The sequence below is a fragment of the Heliconius melpomene genome, chromosome 13, assembly GCF_056956725.1.
Source record: "Heliconius melpomene rosina isolate 202511_hmr_F chromosome 13, ASM5695672v1, whole genome shotgun sequence".
NCBI classification, from domain to species: Eukaryota; Metazoa; Arthropoda; class Insecta; order Lepidoptera; family Nymphalidae; genus Heliconius; species Heliconius melpomene.
The window spans coordinates 1,604,760-1,626,468 of NC_140401.1; the positions used below are offsets into that span (position 1 = coordinate 1,604,760).

Here is a 21,709-nt window from a genome sequence, read left to right on the forward strand (position 1 = left end):
CAGTAAAAACGTGAACTAGTTCCCCGTGGTCACTGTTGCGTGAAACTACCCTATTGTTCACGCCTATTTGTGTTCTTGAAGATAAAAAAACAAGGCTATATAAAAAATCTTTTTTGTTCCTGTAATTTTACTTTAGTTGACATAGAAAACATAAAATACTTGGTTTTAAAAATAATTAAAATGTTTGGCAATGCATTGGAAGTTTGATGTATTGAACTTTATTAAAAAAATTGTATCATTTCAAACTCTAAAAATAATGTATAATTTGAAACGTAGACGTGAATCCGTTGCGACCGTGTATAGAAAGACAACAAAATTTTTATCTTCTAACACTGCTAACTTCTTAAGAAAATCGAATGCAAGGAAATATAACTTATTAGATAGAATAGTGAAAGAATGTGAAAATAATGAGGAAACTGAGGATAATAATGAGGAAGATGATGATGATGACTATTATTTAGGGGAACGGGACTTGGATTATTATTTGGGGGTACGCCAGAAAGAAACCTACTGGCGAGATGTAGAAGGTCAAGAACAAATAAGGAAAGATTTTCTATTATATCACTGTGGAGTTTCTGAAGAAGATTACGAATTACACTACAAGAAATCAACTATTTCACACAAAAGAAATCCTATACAACCAAGACTAAAGCAAGTGCCTTTTAAAATACATAAGAAAAATAAGAAAATTAATAGTTTTAAGGACAGTGTAAATGAATCGTGGATTGAAAAGAAAGGTATATTTAAGTTGTTTGGCAACCGAAGGGACAGTGACACATCAGACAGCTACAGCGATTGTGATTCAAATGACGACACTAAAGATGATAAGGATGATATGATTTGGGAAATTACAGAGAAATTTGGGGGAATGAGCACCATAGATGCACTTAATAAATTATTGGTAACTTTATTTATGTCTTCTTTTCCTTATTTTTCATTCAACTAGTATAATTTGTATAACAAAGATGAATATTATATACTTACAACTGGTATAGGTACTAAAAATGTAATATGTTTATGAATATCATAAAACTCTTCGGCTTTGTGTCGTTGAAATGTAAATTCTTATTTTGTATCGTTTTGTTTTTTTTTCTATTATTCTAAGGTAATTTATAAAAAAATGTATAAAAAATCTTCCTTAAATGTAAAAAAATCTACGTAACTTTATAATTTAAGCTATAATCGCCACAATTACGTGTATAATAATACAAATTAATAATGTAATATCAGGCCTTTTTAATCACTTGGTAAATATTCTATAGGTACTGCCTTACTCACAATGAAAATATGAAACACGATTTACATATCTACATTTATAACAATATTTTGGTTAAATAATTAATTTAAGCATCAAAACATGCAACGAAACCAACCAAGTCGAAATTTTTTATTTACTTTTTTTAACCTTTTTACATGGATTTATCGTATACTTTTTTGTCATAGTGATTTATATTTTCATACTGTTCTCAGCATTATCCCCAAATTCGAGACATTGCGTTTTAATTGGCAGTACTTAACGCCGCTCTTTGTACCAGAGCGGGGAATTGAAATTTATTTATTCCTCCGTATGGGATCAAAACCACAACCATCGCATTTACAATCAGATACTGCTCCACTGAGGAAGAAGGGTCTTTAATACAATAGCAATTTAGTAAATGACGCCATTCTCATTGTATTTTTGTTAACAGGGCGTCCGGATAAAGGAGGTGTCAGAAGGCAGGCCGTGTGACAACTGTCCCGAGCTTTGTCCCGGCTTCATTTCACACCCTTGGAGGTGAGTCACGCTATAAAAATAACATTCCGTCGTGTCTTTGTTGTGGAAGACAATAACAACTATTAATATGAGGATTGATATGTGCGATTTGAAATAATATTGTTTTGATTAAATTGAATTGTATTTTAAATGTTGTCTTATAAAAAAAAGCTATTAAGCTAGCGAAGTGGAGTAAGGGTTCGATTGTGAACACAATGTTTGTAGGATCAATCCAATCAAATCCGGTTAGGTAAAAAATATATTATTCAGGTAAAAAAGTGGGATACGTCAGTGTCTCAATGTCTTAAAATTAGATGTTTAGGTTTCCCCCGCCTAGCCTACTATGTGCAGGATACAGCGTGTAAAAATAATATAAAACTAAAAAGAAATATTATGGATACTCTGATGTTAAACTAGAGTATTCATAAAGCGTTATGTTCCGCCCGCACATTCTGACTCGCAACGTTTCAAATTGTAGTGTTTTAACATTAGGTTCCCTCTACCTAAGCGGGAACCAAACAAAACATTATGTACATACAAATTACAATTGCACGTAATGGGTAGTATCATTAGGTTAACAAGCGCTACAATCTACAAACTAAGTGAGCAAACATACGCACTAATAGGCGTTATCGAGCGTAGGGTCTCCATCCGGGTCACTGATAACTTATCTTTTGTTTTTAAAGAATTCTATTTTCACGTAAATAGTCATATGTTACTTATTCTTACTTGCTATACTTGCTTCTTTATTTCCTTTTTTTAAAATGAAAGTAAGATAAAGTCAAAAGAAAAATGGCGGGAAACGCACGTTTTTCCACAGAGGTTAGAGGTTAGGTTCACAATAAGTAATATGCAATAATGTATCTAGTAATTTTCTTATATAAAATGTTACAATTTTTATTATAGTTTTATTACAAAAATGAAAATTGCACCATTTTTTTATGTAAACGACACAAATATATATTTTATAAGTATAATCTGTAACTTTTATCTTTTATCACTGAATTTAATGGCGAATGAGGAAGAAATACGTACGTACAGTGTGCACATACAATCTAGATATGATATCAAATTAAATATAAATATTTATATAAATCAGCAAATCGACAACCTTCTGTAGCCGTTTCTAATAATAACCTTGATCAAGAGGTCGCAGGCGCATTACTTAGTTTACATCGTCATTGTCATACGCGTGTCGGCGGCGAACAGTCGTCTGCTCACACATCATTATTGTCATACAAGTACTATCACAATGTGCTTATCGCTGAAACAATTGGAATGGGCGGAAATATATCGCCGCGTAATCAAAGCGGATAAAGAAGATATTGGTGATAGAAAAATACAAAAGTTTCCTTCGAGAGAGAGGAACCATGCGGTCCGACGTAAAAATAGCAACAACAATTTTCGGTCACATGTCAATTGTCAAACTTGCGCCAAAGCTATGGAGGAGAGATGAACGTACTGTGTTGTTTTTTACTATATTATGTGTTTTTGTAAGACTGCGATTTGCTCAAGTGTGTAATGTGTAAAATGTGAACGTGATAATCTCTTGATTACGTGTATTTTTGAAGAAATTAGAGAAGAATTTGAAGAAAAATCTGTGTTGAACTTCTTATAAATAAGCTTTGCTGGAATATGTGCCCTATAATTTGTCTAATTTTATTTTATAGTTATATAAAAAGTAACTAAATCTGCAGATAATATAAAAGTTATATAAATATCACTAGACGCAGAGTAGATCTTTAAGCCACACGTTTAAAATGTATATTAATAAAACAATTTGCATAATAAAACTGGTTTTAAATGTTATAAAATTTTAAACGCAATGTAATAATGATGAAGTGCATGTCTAAACAGTATTTATATGATAATCTTGTGTATATGTATGTATCTTTATATATTAAGGTAATTAATTTTAGATTTAAATAATATATATGATGTATTTTATATAAAATAAGAAACAAATTGTTTTACAAATACGACACCCGACGCCCTTGGATATTAACTTCATAGGCAAAAAGGCTCGAGTTCAAATGCGAAAGTGTGTAAAAAAAGAAAATACATTTTTCTTTTTTACACATAAATAAAGAAACAGTTCCTAGCTCTATATAAACGTAAGAAAGACAAAAATAGATTAATAGATATCATGAATCATTAAAATAAAATTTAAAGTCATAAAACTGTCAAAATACAATACATACATTTTCGAAATATTACAATTGCTTTTGTTTACAATACTGAAATTACGAAGCGCTCGGTGTCGGCATAAAAGAGTTTACGATGCGTTAATTATGTGAAAAATATAAAATTTTGCAGACAATGTACGTATCATATACGAAATATTAATGTTAAGGAGATCATAACGATATTTTCAACCTTCTATCTAATTTTTTTTTTAAATGTTAGATATACAAAACGATATGAAAATCATGTTAAAATGATACATATTGTAAAGTACTTTTCTTATATAAATCTAATATTTTTTTATCTTGATGATCTTTATATAAATATTTAAATAGACGATTACGTTATTTTATTGGTCAAAGGTCTATATTTTTTCTATTAGATAAATATCCAAACAAATATATCAATTTTCATTAAAAGTGGCACTCCTATCTGACCTATCTGACTGATTTGAAGTCAACAGCTTCTAATATTAACAAGCAAGTAGGAACGTTTTCTTGCTGTACGTAAACCATCGAGGTTTTTAGGGGGTAGGAAAGACATCCTTCAGGCAAAACATTCCGTTTTCTAGGAATAGACTTCGTAGCTATCGCTAAACGAGGGCCACGAGGGTGTCTTAATGTATATATTGAATAAAATATTCGTGATAAAAATAACATTACAAGAAGCACTTATTTTGTAACCAAGTGCCGTGACCGCTTACAATGTTATAGACCTTCAGAAAAGTGTTTTACATATTATTTATTTTATAACTTGTATATGAATATATTAAATAATTATATGAAATATACTTTTAGTTTATTTTAAAATATTTTCCTGTTTAATATCAAAAGTAAACGCGAAACATTTTGAACCAGATCAAGAAAAATATATATTTCCAATACAAAATGTTTCCTTATTTACATTTTTTATGACGTGCTAGTCAAAATATGTAGACTCATCCCTACTTTCTTCAGAAACAATAAAAGAATATAACAATGAAAAATATAAAGCAATAAAGTATTCATATTATTATTTAACTTTTAATATGTCGTGATTACTATACGTCACTTAATACAAACACACCGTATGTATGTATGACATCACATCTGTCATGAAGAATATCTTGTTGTATAAATAAATATATGAAAAACCGTTTTACATCGTTATCACAAAATACTTGCTAAACGAAGAGGCCTTCGTTTTAAAAGTGCTATTTCATATAAAATACGTGCAATCGATTTGACACCTTCCTCCGTTTTGAAGTCAGTTAAAAATTAGTACGTAGGAGAATTTCACCCCGCCTTCTGATTGCCGTCCAAGGCGCTCTAAATATTTTTTTTTCTTAATTATTATAAAAATATTAAGCAAATCCAATAAGCAGCATCTGTACTAGTTTTTTTTTGGTAAACAACCCTTGCCGTGTTTAAATAAGAAAAAAAAATACTAAATTTCGTTCTACCAGTATGCTAAAGTACATATTAGGTCACATATTGAAGAAGATATTCATCATTCATCATTCATCGTATATATACTATCATTGTTAGACATTTAGTCATAATATTTATATATTTCCATTGGAATAAATTATCCTTACAAAATGGCTGTCACCACATCCGGAAGCTCTTAGTTATTATTGAAATATAAAATAGTTCCGTACCTATTATATTATAATAATATTTTATAATTTAATATGACCCATCAGCTAAGATTTGGTTTTTATTGTTTTCACACCTTTTCCCTTGTACCACGGACAAATGGATCTATTTATTTTGTGCATAGTCTACCAGGACGATGAAGTTAAAACAATGTAAGTATAAAATGATTTCTTAGGATAGAAGAAATATACTGTCCCGATGCGTCGACCTCATCATTTTCTCTACATTTTTTAAGTCTCTATATTTCTTAATGTTCCACCTAATAACCAATACAGCATATTGAGTGGAAGTCATATCCTCAATCATTATGACAATTAAGTATACAATTGATACTAAGCGCCAGTTCAAATTCTATTTAAATTGTAAAATTTTAAATTGCATAAATAATGTTCAATTGTTTAATCAACTCAGCTCCATATCGTCGCTTATTATTATTGGAACAGATCGTGTTACATTTTATTGGAGTGGTTTCATGCACTTTGTACTATAATGAATAATCAACGATGCCTGTTATACTCAAGTTTCAACTACGATAAAAATTAATATGGGGGATTATTTATTTATACTTATTAAATAACGTCTTAGTTGTGTTTGCTTTTATTAGTAGCTTTCAGCTTTAGTAATTTAATACTGAACTTTGATACTTTTGGTATTGTTGAAACTTGTTAATTTTTGTATATTCACGCCTTATTCTTAGAGGGCAACCGAGAGAACAAAACGCCAAACCAAACGGTCTTTGCATGTTTCGTCCACTGTCATCAACCTCTTCATACATATAGTTTTAATTTACATTTTATTTAATATCGCTAATAGGTAATATAAAACTATTTTTCATCTACGCCGGAAATACTGAATAAGTAATATTTTACAACATATAAAAATGTCCAATAACCTACTCTAAATTAATCATATACCAGATGTCCCCATTACGTATGAACGACTTACTTCAAATCATTGATAACAACCGGATTCATTCAATTAAGTACACCGAACAATGTTTTATGGGTCGCTTCTTCAAATGCTGTCATAAAATACGTTGAAATAAATATCACTAGCAAGTAAAATATGTATGTCAGAATAACTAACTTAAAGGCCGAAACATTTGTCATGTTTACACATACAAATTACCTACAATGCGCATCTTTTCTTTTAAGAAATAGACAATTAAGAGGTAATAACTCTCTAGAAATACTCTGTCCTCTCGCTAATTTGCTTAAAGATGTATACATTAGGTGGTATACATTGGGTGTCAAATCTGGTCATGCTTATCATTATATTTTATACGTTGTCATCAGAACTGAACATTTATGCAAAATTTCAATTCCGTAGAATGATAGGAAGTACTTCTAATGTAGCTTGCAAGATATGACCTAAACAAACGTACTGCCTTCCATATATTGCAAGCTTGTAAAAAAAATATTAAAATATAATGGTCTTTAATACAAAATTTATCAAGCTAAATAAAATCACATAACGAAATAAAATTCGTTAAAAGTGATCTAATTTTATTTATAATAATTTTAAAAACTAATAAAATAACTAGAATATTATTATTAGGAATGACTAATTTTCAAGTAAAAATATGTATGATAGACTGTTAATCACAGAACAGATTTTTGTGTTTCAATAGTAACTATTGTTTTGCTTCACAACTGATGTTTATACCACTAATGAAAACATTCGATTAGTACTATAAGTAATACTAAATTGTTAGAAATACTCGTATAGTGCTCCAAAAATTATATGACAAAATTATAAGCATTTTTTAATCTAATGGTCTAAATGTCGGTATGTCGTCGGACTGTACATGGGATTGTTGTGGATTCGATTTCCACTCGAGTAAATAAATGTAATTATTGACATTTCCTTAACGTAGTATGAGCGCGGTGTTAAGTTACGCTACTCATCGGGGAATGTCTAGAATAGAGGTGCAGAGTAGCTTACGGACTGCCTTGGCAATAGATTTTCTCTAGTAGAAGATATGCACTGGATAAGGAGAGAAACCGAAAAAAAAATAGTATAAACTTAAGATGCGTTAGAAGAATGACCAACACTATAAACTATTTGAGATATTATCGAACGTCAATATAAGTACAATAAATAAATAAAACATTAGCTGTCGTTATCTATTTAAGGAAAGCAAGGATCTATCGTCGACTTCCTCTTCATAGTCTTTAATTAGTGCAAATGTTTACATACCTATTTCTATTTACATTATGTACTTTGTACTGATGATAGCATGCATTTGTACATACATAAACATGAATTTATTTAAGTATAATTACATTAATTAAGAAATATCAATTTAGTATAGTTAATCTGAAGTAAATTTTAATTTCAGCCATTTTACATTTTTGATGACAACTACAACAAAAGTAAACAAACAAACATTCATAATAGTAATGGATTCAAATTTACTACCACCGAGCTGAGTTAGACAGAGTATCTAAATACTTATGATATCATTCACTTAGACATTACAAAAAAAACTTTTTTAAAATACCGAAGTAAAACAACGCCATCTATTATAGAGTAGCAAAATTTATATACATCTAGCAGTTTTGTGTAATTAAGAGGTTTTAAAGTTTTATCATCAAAACATAGATGTCTCTTATAATAAATATATATTATGTCTTTCTTTTATATGGTATAATTATATTAACTTGAATTGCTCAACGCCGAGCTTTGCCTCGTTATCAGAGCGAAGAACTACAAATATTAAATATTTCATTTGCTCTAGTGGAAATCGAAATCACAACCTGTCGCGTTTGTTGTACACTTGAACTCCTGAGCCACGACTGGCCTCATAAACTCTCCAGTTACTTTACTAATTCGAAATTATTTTACTAGTGCCGCCTAGATAGAGAGAGTTCTAGATAGGCTGAAATCTTTAATCGTTTGAACTTCGAAGTACTTGCTTACTTCAAGATTATTAACTATAGATAGTAGTACAAATTATAAATTAACAAATTAAAACTAAGTCGCGGTCCAGTGAGACGGTATCTGAGATAATCAAGCCCGATGGTTGTGGATTCAATCCCCAATTAGGGGGAATAAATTATTTTCATTTCCCTGCTCCGGTAACAAGACTGCGTGACTACTTGGCGGGCGGTCTTGAGTTCTGCCACTCAACACGCTATGCCTCGAAAATTGTGGGGAAAGTGGGGAACGAAGTGTCTTATCAGTTAACACTAGGTTCCATCTAATTACCCCGCTGGCTGCTATATACGATGTTATATAAAAAATGTCATAAAATTTACGATCACAGTAATAAACGCCTCTCTTATTGCTTTAACGTTTATGTAAATATTATGCGTTTAATTAATAATTTTCGAGACATTACGTAGGTATTGAGTGGCAGAAATCAACGTTTTACTTAGACTGGATTTTAAAAAATAACATGTATTTTCTTGTATACTGTATAAGACATATCACGACGGCAAAAAGAATTTATTGACCTAATCTATTTCGTACAGCACTTTCAGCAATTGAAAAACAATGCATGCTAAGTCGGTAAATCCAAGGTCAAATTTTATTTATCTTAATTAAATGCCTGTTTAAAATACGCCTGTTATAAATATATAATAATTTCTCTATACGTCATGTCTTTTAAGGGAATTATAGAAACCGGCCAACTGCGAGTTGATTCCTGCACAATGGGTTCCGTACCATTATTTATGAAAATAACAAAAAAAAACACGACGTTGTATGGGATACCCATTAAGTATTTATTTTATTTGATTTTTAGTATTTGTTGTTTGGCGGTACCAGAAATACATCAATTGTAAAAATTTCAACTGCCTAACTCTCACGATGTGGATTCTATATTTTAGGTATTTCTTATACTAAATGTATTATTGAGCAAAATATTGGAATATATTCTATACCTATTAGTATTTTAATTAACGAGGAATACCCTTATTTTATCTATAGATGATATCTATTTTCCGTTCGTTACGTTCGATAAGATAGCGTTCGCTCTAATTTTAGTACGTGATAACTTTTATATTATGGTAAAATTAATTATAAATACATTTTTAACATATAGTGTACCTTTTATCTTTTAACATAATATTAAATTTTTTTATTATCGAGAAACAAAATAATAGTACATTTAGTTTATTGTTATAAATTTAACAAATTTCCTCGTTATTTCCTTTTTAATTCTGCCAATAAATAACGATAAAAAACTAGGCCTACCGTTTGCAAACTTCCGCTTTTGATAAAACACATAGACTTTTCAATTACACTACAACCTTGTACTTACGTATATAAATTAAAAATACATGATAGATTTGATTAGAATTTACTACACAAATTTCTTACACTTAAAACTTAGATATTTTATCGGTGTATTTACATACATATAGGTATATAGGTACCTATAGAGGTACGTACAAATTATTAAAACGTTAATACACAAAGTTACTGAATAAAATACTAATCAAATGTGAGTCTGAGGGAGAGAGAGACAGAATAACACACAGGCAACAATTTACGTATTGCTTTAATTTGGCTATAATATAAAAATAGTTAGTGCATGTGATTTTGATATTCAGCCTCTGAGCGATCTTTAGAGAAAATATGGAATTTTAATATACAGACTGACAAACAGACAACATCGTAATACAAATTGTTTCGTCTTTTTCTTTTCAGGAACGGAATCCTAAAGGCCATGAAATGCCATAACATTTTTTAATGCATGACCTATTACTTAATGATATACAACATATATACATATATAACATCTAAGATACATAATTCAAGTACATAATAAAAAATACAATACCTTACAATAATGTACTTTGAATTATATTTTAATACACAGTTAATAGAGAATAATTAAAAATGTTGTAGCCCATAATATATGATAAACACATATAAAAACATTTCATAGCTGCACCGAGAAAGTGACTTATACATCTTAATTACAACATGCAATAAAAGTAAAAATATTTACTTTACCTAATCCAAATATTTGAAGTAACAGAAACGAGGCGACATATTCTTAGTATAGTTGTGCTATTTGCTATCACTAGATTACTCTTATCACAATTCACAAGTACATTTAACATGACATCATAACTTCCACTAGCGGCCACCAGTTTTAAAGATCCGTATCACCTGGCGGCGTTGATACATAATACGCGCGTAAATACGTAATCAGAGGCCATATTGAACTGGCTTGTTGCGTTCCATTCCTTGAACTTGAGCGAGCGAAACTGGAGGTAAACAAACGAACAACTCGTTGACGCGCATTTGTCATTTGGTAGCCGGAACGCAAACGCGTCGCTGGAGCGCCTCGCCGGTCGCGATTTACGAACGGAACGTAACTGTCAAATTCAAATTGTTTTTTTTCTTTTCGATAGTAGTTAGTTTTGTTAGTGATTGTTTGTTATTGTGATTTTAGTGTTTCTTTATTTAAATAAATATTGATTAATATGGTGTTCATGAAGGAATTGCACCTAAGTTTTTATTAAATCAATAAAATAATTGTATATGTAATGTGACTGTGAACATGTAAAGGTTTGTATTTAATTTGGATAGAAAGAAAAATGGATTATTTCAACTAAGTAACTTTGTAAGTTTTTGCCATTGCTTCACTTAAAAAGGCAATATTAGCGTAACTCACTTCATAATTGTCATTTGTAATAGAAAGGTTAATTTTATAGTAATTAGATACGTTTTCCCGACACGTAAAAGTGAAACCAGAAAAAAGTCTATCGTCATGAAACCAACGCTAAGGAGCCTAGGTTTTGTGCATATACTTAAGTAATTTTAACCAGTTGTTTATTACAATGTAATTAAAAAAAACTTATTTAAGCAAATTTTACCCGAGCGAGTTAGATACGATAAATTTACGTGAAAAATAAGAAACGTGCTTTAATTTCTTGTTGAAGTATTCCTTCGGTTTCAGAAATTTACATGCCTATTAAGTTTTAACTTATTTGTGTTTAGACCCTGAGTCATGTTGAAATGCTGGAGACGGTGACGCGTTGCTTTTGGTAAAGAATGCGTAAAGAATGTCAATTCTTAAAACAACATTCATTCGTTTACAACTATTGTTTTGATTTCTGTTCTTATTCACTATACGTACCGTAACGGTTTCTTAGTAATTTGTATAATTCATTCAATTTGTGGCCACGACTACATTATGCATGATAACTGAAACGTCAACATATTTATTTTCCTCTATTAAATAGGAAACAAACAAAGACTCAGTTTGTTACATATTTGAATCGTTAAAGTAAAATTAAATTATACGACGTTTTGAGAGTACCTAATCTTGCAAGTAAATAAATATCAAAGTGATTTAGTGGCTCACGTCTGTAGTACCTATATCAGGATAATGACATAGTAAACAGTAACCAGAGCAAAATATGAGCTGTGTAATATCTTTTCATATAGTTATAAATACAAATCAGCATCTCGTACACGGCAGGTTAGGCAGAGGGAACGTAGTATTAAGACACTCCGTTCCTGCCGAATTTCTCGAGGCATTGCGTGTTTGGAGGAACTCAACGCCGGGTTTTTGTCTTGGTGCCAGAACTAATAAAGAATAATTCAATCCCTCAATTGGGGATTGAACCTACAACCGTCACCTTACAGTCACACCCTTGTCGCCGTGGGCCACGTTGGCCTCTAAATCTATCTTATCATATGTGTAATAAAATCTTATACAATTGCTTTTGCTTCATAAAAAATACTTTTATTTTTCGAGAATATACTTATTCTTAGGGTTCTGGCTAGGATTGCCAGATTATATTATTTTTTTAGGATTTCAATAAATAATTTGAAAAAAAAAACTTACAATAACTAAAACAGCCATTTATTTATTTTAATTTTGCTCAGCTATAATTAATTTTTTATTGCTTTTACACGAAATAATATTAACTCTAACAAGAAATTAACCTGGTGATACACTAAAGTTAAAAATCGGAAAGTACCTACGTAAAATCTCATGAAATACGAAAAGTCTGGCAACACTAGCTCCAACCCTAACGTATTTTCTGGCCGAATGCCAAAACCAAAATCGTATTTATATTAGCAACTTATCATTATTTTGCTATAAATTTTTAAAGTTATCTCAATATAAAGCGAACTATTATTGTCCCATGACAGTGATTTATCGTTAAATATAAGAACTATTTTATTATACCTACTTACATATTGGTTACTTTAAGTACTGTACTTAAAATAAATTACATTAAAAGTAAACAATTGTATAACAACAGTTTCAACGTATATTTTTGCTATTACTGGATCAGAAATATACACTAGCTTTTTGTTCCAGTCGATTATGACAGTTTTAACGTAAAATAATATCTATTTTTAAATACGGTCTGAGGCCACATCCTTTTAAAGGTAATGAATTCTATGAACTGGAATAAGTCCGAAGTGTGTAGTAAAAAAATATGAATGAGCTCAAGGATTGCAATTATATACCTACTAATTACTTATTTATACATAAGAAAATGTATAAATAATTAGTAAGTATAGGCTTTAATTATAGGGTGCAATATTTATATGATTCGATATTTATCTTAATTAAGATGTAGTTTCTATCGAAAATTATGCAGTGTTTTTTTATTAATTAAATATTATAAATTTATGCTTAAATACGATCGCGATAAAGGTCTTTTTATAAAACTTCCGGACTTATCGTTTTTTTTTCTACAAAAAGGTAATCAATTCGATTTCCGGATCAAGTGAGAGTATACATAAATTTCTTCTAATTTTAGTAATTTTTCTTCATCGTATCTATGTACATATACTTATACATTTTATAAACATTACGTTCGTTTGCTTAAACGCGCTTATCTCACAAACTACTAGTTCGAATTGTAAAAATATTTTTGCACTATATATTAGGCTCAATTATCAAGGAAAACCATAGGCTATATAACATTACTGCACCTATGTGCAGAGATAGCTCGAGAATTCATTATCATCATATGACTAAAGGGGCGAAGCCGTATGCGGTGGCTAGTTATAATATAACATTTATTAAATATCTCAATCATGCTCAAACATTTACATGCCAAATTATTATTTATAAATTAAATAGGGTTCTTGGAAACATATAATTCTTCTTCCAATTATAACAAAACGGTTTAAAACTAAATATTGACATAGCATTAGGAACAAACATGTCGTTAGAGTAATACTCGTGACTCGTAGTTTTGCATTACAAAGACATGCCCATTATATGAACTTTTCTTTCTATTACTTATACGACTGGAGACAGGTAACTTTATGATAATATGTGACAGAGAGATAAGTTTTAATTTTTTTTTGTAACTCTATACGGTAATACGGAATTGCAGTACTTACAATACGTATTTTTGTAATTTTATATAGATCAGACCGAGACACTGCTCCAAATGTTAGTACAACATTTGAATTGCTTATTGACGTTGAGGTATTTAATCAAGTCATCAAAAAAACGGAGTGTTTTAACACTAGATTCTCCGTGCCTACCCTGCTGTGCGGGATGCAGCGTGACGCTAAAAAAAACTAAACATTTTAAAGTAGGCATCTTGCATTCTCGAGGCATGTACCTACATATATAATCTAAAAAAGATAAGACTCCTTTAGGGATATTTAATTACAAAAGCTATTTTAACGATATTGTTACGTGACGGAATTGTTTACATTCCGTTATGAAGCATTTGCCAGATATATTTACTTTAATTTATATTTACAATTTTCTATCAGTAGTTTTTGGCATAAAAAAGTTATTCTTTGCTCATCCTTTATTTCTCCGGAATCTCTTTTAATTTAAAAAGAAACAACTGTTAGACAAAATAAAAACTAAGCCTTATTTAAAATTTATCAGACTTGTCAAGCTACCAATATATTTTCTATATTTAAGTATCTAAAATCTAATGCACATGTTTTTTTTTTGTTTCTAAAAGTAATAGGCTAATTTTAGTCACATAATTTGATGTATCTATTGAAAGACGGTCAACCACATTTACTGTTAACGATCAATTTAAAATTTTAATACTAAAATATTCTTAGAAGCATTAGTTGCAATTTTTATCTCGAGACAAATAGTTGCGTTCTCATTTGTTACCTTACGTCGAACGATGTTGGTCGGAAATCGCTCGCTTTCACAAATTTAATATAGGCATTGTCTTTAAAAGCTATTGTGCTGTCAAACATCATAAGCTGAAAAGTAATTTGACATGTCAAAGTGACGTTATTCTTGGCGCGCCCGAGGGCAAAGTGTCAGTTTGACAACAAGTTAACTTTTTAATAAGTTTAGCTTAAACATAATAATGTGACGCCGCGTAAGTAGAAGCATTTTGTGAAAAAACTCTAAAAGTTTGTGTGTTGCGAGTATGTTTATTATATTCCTAAAATTTGAATGATGGATTAATGTTCTTACAGCTTGTGTTAAATAATCATGTCTAAAACTAAATTATAGAATTATATTGTATTGTCGTATTGCATTAAAATAATTTATATAGTTTAGAGATATATTAAATAAAGAAAATATATTAAATATATGTAGGTATAATAACTTAAACATACTTATGACAATAAATACAGATAATACAATAAAAAATGTCACACCACCACATAAGCATCAGTCACGACCCCTCCCTGACATAAAGCTTTATTTTCTGATTGTTCTAATATTTATACACAGCGCGCCCATAAACACGACTTAATTAAATATCTTTTCCGTCTTTATAGCTAACGTGTGGCATGGTGCTATAATGTCGTTGACAATTATTTTATTCGATGTAATTGACTATTTCATGATCAATATGCTCCTAGACTTGCGATACTGATGAATTACTGTCTCTAAGACCTTTTCTACTACACTTACTCTTCATAATAATGACTGGAGTCATCGTCAACTGACTGTTTTGAAGATAGTTGTGATTTAGATGCCTACTCGTTGAATGATTTATTTTTATTTCCCTGTCTTAGCACCAATAAGAGCGGTGTTAAGTTCCGCCAATCAACAGGAAGTTTCTCGATTTCCAATGGAAAGTAAATTGTAACACTAGGTTCTTTTACCTACTCTGCTATAAGAAACTGTAAAAAACCTTATTGAATTTTAAAGTTAAATGGTTTAAACGTAAAAAGAATGTAGTAAACGAATGAAATTTTTATTATTTCTATAATACGTTAACATTCCACAATTTTTGTTTTGATGTATTTGTTTATCTTTAACATTTTTTAAACGTTCAAAAATCTATTTAATTATAAATAAACAGAAAAGAATCAAAAGATAATGAAAACGTTTTTATTTATGATCCTTTGTTGTTGAACTGTTACCAATTTGTTTACTTTTTAGGGTTCAATACGGTCATATCTAATTTTATGATAAAGTAAAAGTAAAACTAAATTGTAATAATAATAATAATAAAAACATATAATTTTCGCATTGCTTAAAGCATTTAGGTTTATTTTCTTATGTATTGTTTATCTTTGTTTTTAATATATATCTATATTTTTAATACATAGTTTTCAAGTTATGATAGAAGTACCTATTTCCCAAACGTAAATCTTTGATAAATTGCGTAACAGGCATTGCGTGTTGAGTGGCTGAACTCAACGCCGCGCTTTAAATGAATTGAAATTAAAAAATGTTCAATAAGTATTAAGTATATTAGGATGATTTAAACAGTGTCACCAGTGCTTTTTAACAGCAACCAAAAATCTTTAAGTATTAATTTAACACTATTTTGACAGGAAATTTCTAAAATAAAGAAAAAATATATTTAAAGTTTACACATTATTCTAATAATTATATATCTTTTCAATAAATCTTCATTTTAAATAAGATTACATGTCGTTAGTTCACAACAATGGACGTCTTCAAGGTTCTTTACTGTGCCTAATGCTAGAAACCTTACATCACTGCATCTACTAATGTTTGTAAATGACCTACATCCGTACAATAACCTATATTATAACAAAAGTAAGAAAGGGTTAATAAACTAAGATAAATAATTTTAACTTAAAAAATATTAAATTAAAATGAGAAAAATATATTTAGAGTCATGCTATAAAATAGACAGTTATTGTTGAGAATTTTATATAATTTATACGTATATAGGTACTTAGGAGTCATTACTCAATAAATATTTTATTCCGTTTTTATAATAGCGACATAAAAATTTATTTCAAATTAAGGTGGTGTCATCGAATAAATTGTAAAATAAACTATTCTTAAAAGAAAGTAAAAAAATCTTTGATTTTATTATCATCGGGGAATGGGGGAATGCTATGTTGTTTTTAGTGTAACTAGACCCAGAAATAACTAATAAAAATACCTAAAGTCACCACCACCGCTTATACTTATACTGTCACTAGCGACCCCCTTGCGGCTTCGCCCGCTTTTACTACTGGATTATTCATATAATGTATGTTTCCAAAGCTCTTAAGATAATGTGAAAATTAATTAAACCCTAATGCAACCCGCATTTTCGTAGTTTCAATAAGGATTTTCCAATTGGTTTATACAGCAAGGATTTTTTAGTAGGTACCGTAATTTTAAATCTGTGCTACTAATCTTTTCAAGTACTTAATAAAATATATTTAAATGACTATTTTTAGATAGTTAAATGACTTTTTTTAAACGGAAGAAATTATACCTAAACAAAAGCCTACCTACTAATAACTACTACAAAAAATATATCGCGCTGAAATAATACATTCAACTCCAATTATCCAATACGTGCAAACGCATCTAAATCTTCGATGCTATAAAGGCAGGCGGTTTTTTTTTGCTTGTGGTTAATGCTGAAGAGGGTATTCTGTCCCTGATGAAAAGCAAGCACTACGTGGCTGCCTGTGAGGAAAATTAAATAATATGCATCGGCCGGGAATCGAACCCGGGCCGCCCGCTTGGCAGGCGAGCATTCTATCACTGAACCACCGATGCGTGTAAGGCAGGCGGGCGCGGCGGACGCATGGCGAGTGGCGAGCCGTTTCGCAGCAAGGATTTTTTGATATTGTAACAACTTCTAAATTACTTATTAAAATGAAAAACAGTAAAAGACAGCTTTGGTCTACATTAAGTGGCCAACGTAACTAATATACTTATTTATATGCTGAGAGTAAAGCATAAGTAAAACTTGAGTCGATACAGCTGAAGTGTCAACGACGTGATGTGTCAACAATTAAATGCGTTTTTCTCTAAAACTATTCGCAATTTCGAAATTGTGTAAAAAGCAAATTTTATCTTCGTTTAACGTAGAAAATTAATAAAGTATTTTAAAGGATAGGGATTAATACCATTATGGAAAAATATCCCTCACAATAAAAAATATATTGAAATTATTATTTTTAGACAGAAAAATTATCACTACATGTTATTCTTAAAAGATACGAATATGCCGTCGCGGACTTTTTTGTAGATCTCATTGAGAGGAACAATACTCCAGTACATTATTTTATTTTTTTTGTGTTGTTCTTTCTATATATTTCTTTTATGTGTGCAATAAAGTATATTCTATTCTATTCTATTATTTTATGTAGTACTTACCATTAAAGCAGCGCATGCGCGAAAGTGTCTCAACGGGTAGGACTTTATTCATATTTATCGTATTTATGTTAATTTACATAAGAATGTACAAATAATAAACTATATATAAACCTTCTACGAAAAATACTCGACCTAATGGTGAAAACCGCAACAAAATCCGTTGGGTGGTTTAGAAGAAGAAGAGTTAGAAACAACAGACAGACACGAAAAGCGACTTTGTTTTATAAGATATAGTATAACCAACAAAACTAGATCGTCAATACCATTTTCTATAATAAAACGCAAAGGAAATCAATATTTTTAATTTATTCATATTATGTGAGCTCATAATTGACATAATTGTGCAATGCACATTGCATATCTTTTATTACTGTTGTTCAATTTGTCTAACCAATTCGTTCTAGTTTAAGTTAATTCGTTATGGTACTGTACGGATAAATTAAGCTGCGCTATCCTAATTAACTCAAAGTACAAACAAAGACTATACAATAAAGACAACGGACTTCAACAAATGAAATAAAATGTGTGTTTGTAAGTGACATGTAGATATTGAGGCCAGTCATCGCGCAGGGGCACAAGCGTGTGACTGTAGATGCGATAGGTTGTGGGTTCGATTACCACTTGAGGAAATGAAATATTTCCTGGCTTTGAGTTTCACCACTCAACAAGCAATGCCCGCAGAATTCGGGTAATCTCTAGGACTTACTTCCAGAGATTAGTGAGTTCAACCAAACAAATTCTATTGCTAGTATAGATTCCTTTGTATGTAAGAAACATATTGCATTTATTTTTATTTTTGAACCGTTCATACTTGTATATATATACAAAAAATATGCATACAAATCAAATTTATTTACCTTATAAATATTTTTTTCTACATCTATATCTATATTATTTTTTTCTTCATATACCTACTCGTACAATTTTATTTAAAAAATGATACTATTATACATATTTACTTTAGACATGTTCAATTGTTTATCTGACTTCACACTAAGGCGAATATAGTTCAGAAACAATAGATGTCAACAGTGAATTGTTTAAATTGGAACTTCCTGACTCCACTGCGTTTGGTACCAGCCGTATCCAGCCAGCTTCATCTCAAAAGGCATGATGTGCTTTAATACTTTTTATTAGTATTCGCGTTTGATTAAGAGCTATTAAAATCTATTAAGCTAATCGAGGTTCGTAGGTTTCCTGGGTTTCTTCGAGATTTTTAGTCTTGACAAATTGTTTTTCACTGTTACTATCAATAATAACTTGAAATAAAATAAGATAAATTAATAAAATTTACGAATTAACGAGTTCGTAGGTTTAAGTTTTACACAATTGCGAAAAGTGTTGCCTTTTGAAATTGTGTTATGAATATATTATATAAATATTCCCCTATGTAGGAATTGAACCTATAAACATCACATTGAGTCAGACCCATGCACAGGTTCACAGCTAATCGCGCTGGCGTCACTATCAGGTGTAGATGTAACTAAGGCTAATGAGTCATTGCTAAATTATAAGGGTTCCTAGTTGTAGTGCCTTGAAATTTCTATTTAGTAGTGACTAAATGCTATGAAGAACTATAAAGCATATCAAATTTCAATATAGGCCGTCATGGCGCAGTGGGCCAGCGTCAACTGTGCACACCATAGTTGTGAATCATCACCCAGGGGAATAAATTATTTTTGTATATCTCTGGTCTGGCAGAACGCGAAGAGGAAGCGTGACGTGGAGTTGTATCACTCCTCTCGCAAAATATCGAATTCTATGGAGTGTGAAGTGTTTGGTCACTAGGATAACACCGCGAAATTGAAAAATCTTTCTATATTTCGTTTTATCTTTATGATTAGATATTGATTTAATGTTTAAACAGATATTTATACGCTTGATTGGTAATATACGAGTAGAAGAATAGTAACAAGTTTACAGAAGCATACTTAGCTTTAATTGGTTATTTAATGAAACCGGCATGGTAAATTCGTTAGGGTTGTCATATAAAATTTATTTCACGTGTATTTTTTTAATAGTAATTACAACTAGATTTAATAAAACATGACTTAGCGATACAGCGGCGGCGCCTAGCAGTAAACGCGACGGTTGTGAGTTCGATTCTCAATCGGGGAAATAAGCCATTTTAATTTTCTTGCTCTGGTAACAAGACAAAACGCGACGTCAACGCCGAGACTCGAGTTCCTCCTCCTAATATCCTATTTCGAAAATTACGCAGTGAGTGGGAACGGAGTGTTTTAATACCAGGATCTCTCTGCCCTCCATGCTGTGGGATACAGCGTGAAGCTATAGTAATTTTCAACAACTTTGTAAACAAATACAACCCTGTCCGTCATCATCAATGTCAGTTTTTTGATGCCACTCATTATAAATAACTATACTTTGAAGGTTTAAGCAATTACCCCGAGACTTGTGTTTTTACCGTATATAGACATTAGCTCGACTCGGTGTAAATAAAGCTAAAATTTTGATACGGGTTCGTGTGGTTGTGCGAAATTCTTACCTTTCAAATGTTTTTCGTTATTTTTTGTGATGTAGATAATGTGTAGGTATGTACGTCAGTTAAGGAACTGTAAATTTCCTTATTAAAATATTGTTATAGGATTTTAATAATGCGTTAAACTTAAAAAAACAACCATCGCAACATTTTTTTATTGATATAAAACTGAAACCCCTAACACAAATAGAAAGTAAGCTAATATTATAATATAATTACATGATATTAGATCTACAAATAGATATGGCAAAAACGTACAACTTTCGTAACTAGTCAAACCTGTATTTCTTCATGAATCACCATTAAAATAAAAGACTGATTAAAAACCAAAATTCATAAAAAAAACACTCAATACCAAAGAATAAATGCCTCCAACGGAAACCCACGACGGCATGCTCTGCCTGTCGAGACACGATAACTGCCCCTGGGACGAAGCCTTGAAATCAGCAGAACTGACCTGGACTGGTCTCCGGTACAGCTGCTTGAAGATATTGCACTTGTATTGCAAGGTGTTTGAGAGAGAAGATGTATTGGAGATGGTTATTAGGTAAGTAATTAAAGTTATGTTTTTTATTAATGTTTTTCTTATTATTTAGCTGCACGCAGTACCTGCACATGATAGGCTGAGGGAATCTGAGAACTATTATTAAAAAACTTTCGTTGAGTGGCGGACATCAACGCCGCGCTTTGCAACGTTCCCAGAGCGAAGATATAAAAATATTAAATACTTCCTCAAACGGTATACTGACTTAACGTACTTAAATGTTTTTTTTAACTTTTGCACGTGTCTACAATAAAACAAATTTAATTTTTCATAATTTTAAGAGATGAATTTAATCAACTTATGAGTGAAGTATTTTACGAGAAAAGCAAAGAGCAGGACTATTAAGCTTATTTCGTTCTCCACATTGCAACTTTATAAGAAATAGATTATTTGTATTAATGTTAATATATATACTTACTGTTTAACTTTCATCTACGATTTATCTATTTTTGTTTAAATCAGCAGAATACAGCGTGAAGCTAATAAATCTAAGATAAAATGAGACTGACGTGGCCCAGTGGGACTGTAAATGTTTATGAACTCGATCCCCACGCAAAGGAATAAGTTTAATTATTAAAAT

General features: G+C 30.6%; 2 protein-coding genes across 4 annotated transcripts in view; one reads left to right on the forward strand and one right to left on the reverse strand.

The window, feature by feature from the left end:
• The window catches only part of LOC146532409 (uncharacterized), a 182,635-nt gene extending 171,911 nt beyond the window's left edge, over window positions 1-10,724 (reverse strand). Inside the window, exon 1 of the mRNA XM_085195788.1 lies at window positions 10,540-10,724. The gene's annotated coding sequence lies outside the window, so the exon portion shown is untranslated. The remainder of the gene's footprint in view (window positions 1-10,539) is intronic.
• Lmpt (four and a half LIM domains protein limpet) overlaps window positions 1-21,709 on the forward strand; it is a 123,122-nt gene that overhangs the window by 37,047 nt on the left and 64,366 nt on the right. The window contains exons 1-2 of one of the 3 annotated variants that reach the window (XM_085195778.1): window positions 10,838-11,100; window positions 20,815-21,132. In XM_085195778.1, coding sequence (XP_085051904.1) covers window positions 20,951-21,132 — 182 coding nt within the window. In that variant the 5' untranslated portion in view covers window positions 10,838-11,100; window positions 20,815-20,950. Of the gene's footprint in view, window positions 1-1,688; window positions 1,775-10,837; window positions 11,101-20,814; window positions 21,133-21,709 lie in introns of those variants that run through there. The other 2 variants (XM_085195779.1, XM_085195780.1) reach the window with 2 other exon arrangements.